This window comes from Chrysochloris asiatica, unplaced genomic scaffold (assembly GCF_000296735.1).
Source record: "Chrysochloris asiatica unplaced genomic scaffold, ChrAsi1.0 scaffold00040, whole genome shotgun sequence".
Classification (NCBI taxonomy): domain Eukaryota; kingdom Metazoa; phylum Chordata; class Mammalia; order Afrosoricida; family Chrysochloridae; genus Chrysochloris; species Chrysochloris asiatica.
In genome coordinates, this window is record NW_006408558.1 from 5,534,518 (window position 1) to 5,544,152 (window position 9,635).

General features: G+C 37.6%; 1 protein-coding gene across 1 annotated transcript in view; it reads right to left on the reverse strand.

Annotated features, from left to right (window-relative positions):
• CDKAL1 (CDK5 regulatory subunit associated protein 1-like 1) overlaps window positions 1-9,382 on the reverse strand; it is a 980,453-nt gene extending 971,071 nt beyond the window's left edge. The window contains exons 1-2 of the mRNA XM_006860787.1: window positions 9,339-9,382; window positions 874-1,055 (exon numbers count right to left, since the gene is read on the reverse strand). Of these exons, the coding sequence (XP_006860849.1) occupies window positions 874-1,055 (182 nt within the window). The 5' untranslated portion in view covers window positions 9,339-9,382. The remainder of the gene's footprint in view (window positions 1-873; window positions 1,056-9,338) is intronic.
• Between the last annotated feature and the right edge of the window lie 253 nt (window positions 9,383-9,635).

Below are 9,635 nucleotides of genomic sequence, written 5' to 3' on the forward strand. Positions count from 1 at the left end.
CAAAAGGAGCATACAGCTCTTCTTATAATTAATGGTGTGTATAGTAGAGAAACATGCGAAAGCTGGACAGTGAATATGGGAGACCATAGAAGAATTGATGCTTTTGAGTTATGGTGTTGAAGGAGAATATTGAAGTGTCATGGCTGCCAAAAGAACCAACAGATCTGTGTTGGAAGAAGTGCAGCCAGAGTGCTCCTTGGAGATCAGGATGGCCAAACTTCGTCTCTCATACTTGAACACATTGTCAGGAGAGACCAGTCGCTGGAGAAGGATATCATGTTTGATAAGGTGGAGGGTCAGAGAAAAACAGGACTACCCCCAGTGAGAAGAATTGGCCAAGTAGCAGCATCAATGGGCTCAAGCGTGTCAACAATTGTGAGGTTGGTCCAGGATCGGGCAGTATTTCGTTCTGTTGTTCATAGGGTCACTATGAGTCAGTACCAACTCGATGGAACCTAACAATAACAACAACATGCTCGAGACGAAACCAAATTCTATTTAGGCAAGTTGTTGTTGTTGTTGTTAAGTGCCATCGACATGCTTATATGTACAAAGCAAATAACGACTCAGTGTCTTCTGGCAGGAAATCTAACAAAACTAGAGTAAATCTAGGGGAGGGTTAACTCACGCCCATGGAAATGGTATGGTTTGTGCCAAATTCCGAAGCAACCTTCTTGCTAAGGCCATTTGACTCAGAATCCATGTGATGCTGTGCCCCTCAAGAATTTAAACTTATTAAAAAGTAAATCAATAAAATTACGGATTTATTTTCAAAAAAAGGTCAAAAGATTTTAAAAAGAGATATTATGCATGTCACATAGACCAGTAGCATCTGGCATGAAAATGAATATAATTTCAGTGACAAAAGCTTACCTGTCACTTGGTGGGTTGTTTTCCTCTGGCAAACACATCTGGGTATTTCGTTTTCGAACCTTTGGAATAACATGCCTTCTGGCAAAATGCCTGTCCTGTGGCTTTGAGTCACCCTGTGTCACGATATCTTCTATGTCATCCAGCAGTGCGTCACAGGATGCAGATGGCATCTTTTCTACCATCTACCAACTTTTTCTCTAAAAAAGTAACAAAGAATACAGGCTTCAGGCACTCAGAAAATGTGCTTAACATAGCATCAACTATAAAATCAGTATAGTTCTCATCATAAATCATATAGGGCAAGAGAAAGTGGCACATTTTTAAGTTTTAAATAAAAACGGTCAACCCAAAATCTTACACCCAGAGAAAATTTCCTTTGGGACTAATGGGGAAATCAACATATTTTCAAATGAAGAAAATGAAAAAGTTTTCACTAGGAGACTTATTCTAAAACCATAGCTAGAGAAAATTCTCCAAAGAGAAAGGAAACAACAAACCAGGAAATGTGTAATATCAGAAAAATGAAAGCACAAGATAAGCTAAATGTAAGTTGAAACGGCTTTCCTTCTTTTCTTGAGCTTTGTAAACAAGTTTGATGGTTGGAACAAAAACTACAAAAGTGTCTGCTGTGGCTCTAAATATAGAGAATAAATATTTAAGACAAATATACTACAAATGGGAGACGGAAAAAACGGACATAAATGAACAAAAGGCTTCTATACTTCATCTGAACTAATCAAATGAGGACACTAGTAAACTGAGACTAGTTATGCACATGTCAATGATACCTAGAGCAATTGTTAAAGATGTTGTAAAAGACATACACTCAGTAAGTAAATCAAAATGAAGGTCTAGAATATGTTCAAGGAATCCACAAGGCAGAAAACACAAAACAACAGAAAATGGAAATAAAACCATAGACTTATCCTTAACATCAATAATTACATTAAATGCAAATAAATCGTCTAAGAATACTAATTAAATGACAGGAACTGATAATAGTTCAAAAAACATAACCCAACTAACTATATGCTGTCTTTAAGAATCTCAAAATATAGGAAGTTGAAAATAAAAGATTGGAAAACCTGTAGCACATACATATTAATTAAAGGTAAACAGGAGTAGTTATGTTAATGCCAGATACAGTAGACTTCACAGTAAAGAAAATTACCAGTAGCAGAGAGAAACATTATGTATTAACAAAAAGGTTAATCTTCCAAGAAGACATTTTGTTGTTAAATGTCAATGAGTACATTCTGACTCTTAGTGACCCTGTAGATAGGGTTTCTGGCAAGCAGCTGGTGAGTTTAAACCAGCAACCTTGTTGTCCAATGTTTATCTCTGGACTCCCCAAGAAAATATAGCAAGTCTAAATTGTATATGCATCCAATCATACAGATCCAAAATATATACAGCAATAACTAACAGAACTGAAAGGAAAAACACAAATTCACAATTAGAATTGGAGGCTTGAGCATCTCCCTCACAGCAGTTGATGTTGTTGTTGTTAAGTGCCGTCGATTCGGTTCTGACCCATAGCGACCCCAAACAGGGTTTCCGAGGCTGTAAATCTTTACGGGAGCAGAAAGCCTCATCTTTCTCCTACAGAGCAGCTAGTAGTTTTAAACTGCTGACCTTGCAGTTTGCAGCCCTATTCGTAACCACTACGCTACCAGAGCTCCTTACACCAGTTGATAGTGGTTATTAAAGTACTGTAGACTGATAGTACTAAACAGAAAATCAGCATGGTTACAAAACTCAATGACATCATCAGCCACTAAGATCTAATTAACACAGTAACAGAACACTCCACCCAACCAAAGCAGAATACATATTCTTCTCAAGTGTCCAGAGAACATGTATCAACATATGACTATATAACAAACCTCAATAAATTTAAGACAACTGAAATCATACAGAATGTATTTGCCAACATTAGAATCACACGAGAAATCAGGTAACAGAAAAAGAAGAAAACCTCCAAAAAGTTGATGTTAAACTACTTCTACATAATTTACAGTTCAAAGAGGAAGTTCTCAAGTGGAAAATAATAACCTGAACTGAATAAAAGAAAAATTACATATCAAAATTTATGGGACACAGCTAAAATAATGCTTCTTGTTGTATGTGTTTAAGTCGGTGCCAACTCACACTATATAGACCCTATATAGTGTTTCTGAGGCTGTAAATCTTTACAGGAGCAAAAAACCTTATGTTTCTTGTGAAGAGTGGCTGGTGGATTTGAACTGCTGACCTTGTGGACAGAAGTCCAATGCATAAGCCACTATGTGACCAGCACTCAAAACAGCACTAGGAGGAACATTTATAACACTAAATACATACATTAGAAAAGAGGCTAACTCTCAAATAAATCATGCTCATACCTCAAGAAGCTAGAAAAAGGTGAGCAAATAGTCCCAAAACAACTAGAGGCAAAAATCAATGAAAATGAGAACATTAAAAAAATATAGAGAGAAAAATCAATGATTTTCTTGAAAACGAGAAAAAAATCAATGAAAATAAAAACCAAGTAGAGAAAAATTAATGAAACAAAAAAGCTTAATTCTTTGAAATGATCAATAAAATTGAAATACTTCCAGTAATACTGACAAGAAAAAAAAGAGTAGCTAATATCATGAATAACATGTACCATCAGTATAGCCACTGATGTTGTTGCTATGTGCCATCAAGTCAGTTTTGACTTACAGCGACCTTATATAGGGTTTCCAAGGTGAGGCTAGTGAGTTTGAACTGAAACCACCTTGTGGTTCAAACCAACCTTGCAGTCCAGTGCTTTATCCTACAGCGCCACACCATAGACCCTGTATACCCTCCCCACAAAAAAACATAGTTCCTGAACAACACAAGCTCAACTACTCACTCCATATGAAACATAATTTGAATAATTATGTATCTATTAAGGAAATCGAATTTGAAAGTTTAAAACTCCCCTTTCAAAAAAAGAAAGAAACCTTCAAGCCCAAATTGTTTCACTAGAGAACTCTATCAAATGTGTAAAAAAATAACTAATACTGAATATTGCCATCCAAAAAGCATGAACAAAAACCTCTGGTCATGCAGCCTGCCAACAATTGAATGATCCAATCTGAACTGTGCAGTAGCTAATATATTTGAAGGTGCTCTGGTAGCATAGTGGTTACGAATCGAGCTGCGTACCTCAAGGTCAGCAATTCGAAACTACCAGCTGCTCCACAGGAGAAAGATGAGGCTTTCTGTTCCCATAAAGATTTACAGCCTCGGAAACCCTGTTCAGGGTCACTATGGGTCAGAGCCAACTCAATGGCACTTAATAACAACATCAATTATATTTTGGCCATCAATACAGCTCATGAAATTATCTTCTTTGCCATCAATACATCTCATGAAATTATCGTATCACAACGGTTTTCTCAGAAAAAATTAACATGGGTCACAGTTTAATTTACAGGTTTCTTCTTATTCTAGTGGCATTACCAATTAAACAAATCGTTACAAATCAACAATTTTATTTCTAAAAAAAAGAATACCAGTTCTACACAACCTCTTCAAGGAAAGAAGAAAAGAAAGGAATGGTTCTCAATTCATTTTTATGAAGTTAGTATCACCACAGGACTCCTGATGTGGCGCTGTAGGATCGGCACTTGACTCCAAACCTTAAGATCAGCAGTTCAAGCCCCCCACGTGCTCCTTGGACATCCTATACAGGGTCACTATGAGTTGGAACCGACTTGATGGCACTTAACAACAACAACAGTATCATCCTAACCTTGGTAGCACTGTAGGATAAGCACTGAACTGCTAACAGAAAGATGAGCAGTTCAAACCCACCAGCCACTCCACAGAAGATGGCGCTGTCCACTCCCATAGAGATTTAGTCTAAAAACTCTCTATAGGGTCACTGTGAGTATGAATCAGCACAACAGCAAGTGAGTTTGCTATGGTTTTAGGGTATCACTGGATACCATCCATAAAAAGAAATCTTCAGCTTAATATTTGACAACTGTATATAAATAAAACACCTTAACAAAATATTACTAGAACTCAGCAATATATGAAAAGAATCATACACAATGAAGTGGAGTCTGTTACAGGAACAAGGGCTGTTTTAATATTTGAAAACCAATCAACACAATACATTGCATTAACAGGCCAAGGAAAAATCACATGATCATACCAACTGATGCAGAAAAGGTATTTGGCAAAATTTAACATTCATTCATGATGTTAAAAAAACAGGAATAACTTGAATAACAAGCATTTATAATTTAATAACAAGCATCTGCAAAAATAGCCAATCCTATACTTAATAGTGAAAGACTGAATGATACCCTCCTAAGACTGGAAACAAGGCAACAGTGTCAGCTCTCACTATTTTTATTCAGCACCGCTGCTGCTGCTGTGTGCTTTAAACCCTGTATAAAGTCACTGAGGCTAGACATCCTTCCAAGAGCAAAATGCCTCATCTTTCTCCCGAGGAGCGGCTGGCAGATTCAAACTGCAGTCAAATGCGTAACCCACAACACTACCAGGGCTCCCTTTACTCACCACAGCAATGGGAAACTGAACTAGCACAGTAAGGCAAGAAAGGAAACTACACACAGCTTAGAAGAGATAAAACTGTCCCTTTTGCAAATGTCATTACTGTACCTGTAGAAAATCTCCAACAAATATACATAAAAATAAAATCTCCTAGATCTAAGGAATTCAGCAAGGAGCAATGTCACCGGAGATGCCATATTTCTACATACTAGTAATTCACAAGTGGGTACTGAAATTAAAAATACAACATAGCATTTGTAGTTATTCAAACAAAATTAAGTACGCACATACATGCTGTTGATGTGCCATCGAGTTGGTTCTGACCCATAGCTACACTGGGTAGGGTTTCAAAGGAGTTGCTGGTGACCTTAAACCGCCAACCTTGAGGTTCAAACCAACCAGTGCGATAACACACAGCTCCACACCAGGACTATATATACATGCATATATATATGCATGTTGTGGTTGTTAAGTACCATGGAGTTGGTTCTAACTCATAGTGACCCTGCACAGGGTTTCTAAGGCTATAAATCTTTACAAGAGCAGAAAGCCCCATCTTTCTGCATAAGTACATATAATATCTATAAATCTAACAAAACATGTACAGATTTATATAATGAAAACTACACAACACTGAGGGAAGAAACCAGAGAAGATCTAAAGAAATGAAGTGATATATTATGTTCATAGATAGCAAAGATATCAATTCTCCCCATATAACTACAAGTCTGATGCAATTCCAGAGTCTTGGTGTGGTGCTGTGGGTTAATGCGCTGGATTGTAAAGTCAGTTTGAACCACAAGGTTGGTGGTTCAAGCTCACCAGCCACTCTTTGGAAACCCTATACATGGTTGCTGTGGGTCAGAATTTACTTGATGGCACTTAACAACAAAATGCAATGCAATCTGAATAAAAATCCCAGTGCCATTTTTGAGATTATCCAAGGTAACTTTAAACTTTATATAAAAAGGCAAAACAACTGGAATAGGTAAAATAATTTTGGTTAAAAAAATAAAGTGCTGGATACCTAAAATAGGGATGCTATAAAGGAACAAAATGGCTAACTTACAAGTTTTCATGAGGGAGTTTAGTTTCAGAGCGAGCAGGAAAGGTAGAATCCCCACTTAATAGTTTCCATCTTGTCTAAGATGGGTCTGGTAAAAGAAGATAGGAATGGGATTCTTTTGATTTAATAGTGAGTAACTGTTATCATAATGAGCTTTGGTAGTGTAATGGTTACATATCAGGCTGTGAACTGCAAGATCAGCAGTTCGAAACTACTAGCTGTTTTGCGGGAGAAAGATGAGGCTCTCTGCTCCCGTAAAGATTTACAGCCTCAGAAACCCTGTGCAGGGTCACTTTGAATCAGAACCGACTCCACGGCACATAACAACAACAACAACTGTTATCATAACTAATTGCCACAACTGTAAAGGAAAGCAAAGTAATACTTAAATAGAGCAATAGGATCAAACTAAGTCACCCAAAAGAAAACAAAATTTTGTATGAGAAAAGCAATAAAAACAGTCCGTCCAAGAAGAGATACTGAAAATGATGAAAATAAAGCGGACGATACACCATCTTAGAAAAAGGGTTCTTTACATAGGTGGGTTATTAGGGGAACTTTGGTAATATCAGAATCTCCCTAAGAGTGAAATGCAGACATGAAGATGTAAATCCTGCCCAGATAATTCTACTAACACGCCTGAGAAATACCCACTGTTCTGACACCCGTGGCTCTTATTCAGAGACTCAAGTTAGTTCTTTCTAGTTTGATGCCCTGCAGAGAATTTACTTTGTCACCCCAGATATGCTGAATCAAAATCTACATTTTAACAAGATCCCCAAGTGATTCTTATGTATACAGACTCATAATCCTCACCCAAAGAGTGACAGGAAACCATGACAGGAGTAAAGTAGTCAAACTGTGGTTTGAAAAGCTGTCACAGACTGTGGGGTTACAAATACACTGGAAGAACAACATCCAAAGGTGAAGACTGTACCCATTCCACCTAGCCACAATGGCTTGATAATCAGAACTCAACTAGGGGAAGATTAAAAAAAAAAAAGAACAAAACTATTTTTGATATAGGAAACAAGAGTAAATTGCTACAATTTGATGAACTTAACCTATACTCAAGGAGGCAGGAGCTCTAAATACCAACAGAGAGGGAAGGAGTCTTCACATCAAATATCAACACTATCGCCTCTGTACACAGGGCAGATAAGGACAGGCAACTTAGACATTGGCTACCTAAAATGAAGGGGTGATAAAGGCACTAAGTGACTGGCTTACAAGGTTTCAAGGGGAAGTTTAGAGAGTCCCCACTGAATAGTTTTCATCTTGTCTAGATGGGTCTGGCAAAAAGAGATGGGAATAAGATTCTTTCGATTCAATACTGAGTAATTGTTATCATGACTAATTGTCACTCTCACAATTGTAAAGGTAGAGGTTTTATAGCAAAAACAGGGGAGTGGTTAATCTTACAGTCCAGAAACAAAGGACCCTAGGACCATCAAAACAGAAGAGCACAGCAGAATGAAAGACCTTATCCAGAGAAGCAGCGATAACAGATATGGAGGCAGAGATGGGGACATGGAGAGAGGGAGCAGCTGAGGACTCTAGATTCATGGGAAGAGAGGGACTGAGAGCTGGTGGCCAGGAGGCAGACTGGCAGAAGGTGCCCTTTGGTGGTGTAAATTATTATATATGCCTGAGTGTTTAAAAAAAAAGAGCTAAAATGAATAGAGAGAAATACTGTTAACTAATGGTATATGGAGGGGATTATAATCATTGTAATGAAACAAGATGTATGATTTGTTGAATGTAAAACTGATGATCTGCCCTGTAAACTTTCACTCAATCCACAATAAAAACCTTTAAAAAAACACACAATGGAGGAACACCAGGACCATAAATTACTCAAAGCCTGTTCCCCCAGCAGTATCACTTGGAACATGCAGACTCTCAGGCTGCACCCCAAGCTTAATGAGTCAGATTCTGCATTGTAACAGGGTACCAAGGTGAATCATATAACTAACTATTAAAACATATAGCATTTAGATACTACTGTATTCATCAATTTTAGAGAAGATAGCTTGGATTACGGTGGTAGTGATAAAGAGAAGTACATACGTTAAATAATGTATATAATAAATAAGATATAATGAGACAGAAGACAGAGTGATCTTCAAATTAAATATCGACAGTAAAATGGAGGTGCCAAAAATGACTTCTAGGCTCTTAACTTGAGTGTCTAGACAGAAAACACCAGAAGAAGACCAACTAGAAAGGAGACGTTTAGAAAAAACGAGCTTGGAAGAACTATGCGATATTCAAGATACCAAGAAATCAATCTTAGCAGAATTTTTTAAAGTTTATACTGAAGACAGGAGTCTATACACAGCTGGTAACTGAAGGGATAGGGCTAGGTTAGATCACCCAGAAAAAAGGAGAAAAACAGTAAGAGTTAAAAGAGGAGAGGGTACAGGATCAATCCTTAAGTAATCCAAATCCCAGTGCCAGGCAGAGGAACGCCAGCGTCCGAGGGAGGCCAATAAGCATGCAACAATGAAGGAGACAATCACAGTGGCTCACAGAAGGCAAAGGAAGAGAGCATGCCAAGCACTGAATGGAGGTGACAGGCTTGAGTAAAATGAAAATGTCTCTTGGATTTAGAGATCATGATGCTTCCATGAAATAATGGCGGGAAAACTACTAAGAAAATAGGCAACTATTCTGCACATTCAAATGTGTAGCTTGTGAGGGGATTATAACCACTGCAGTGAAACAAAATATGAGAGGATGAGTGTAAAACCAATGTTCTCTTACGTCAATTATCACTCAATTCACAATAAAAGCTTAAAAAAAAAAAAAAAGTGTACCATGCCACTCAAATAGAAAAAGTTTTTAAATAAATTAGTACCTTGATTATCAGCAATTAATTTTCAAGTCCTCTTGAAAAATGGGCCTGGAAAATAAAAGCTGATTAGAAAAACAAGCAGCCAGTAAGTTCACCAAACCACTATACAGTCTTTTAAAAACTACCTAAAGGGAATCAGACCCAAGAAAGAGAATATTTTAAAAAGCAGGGTTACTGATGTTCCACATTATTTCCTGGCGTCCTGGTGTGGCACTGTAGGATAAGCACTCGATTTCAAGGTTGGTTTGAGCTGCAAGGTTGTCGGTTCAAACCAACCACTCCTCGGAAACCCTATACAGG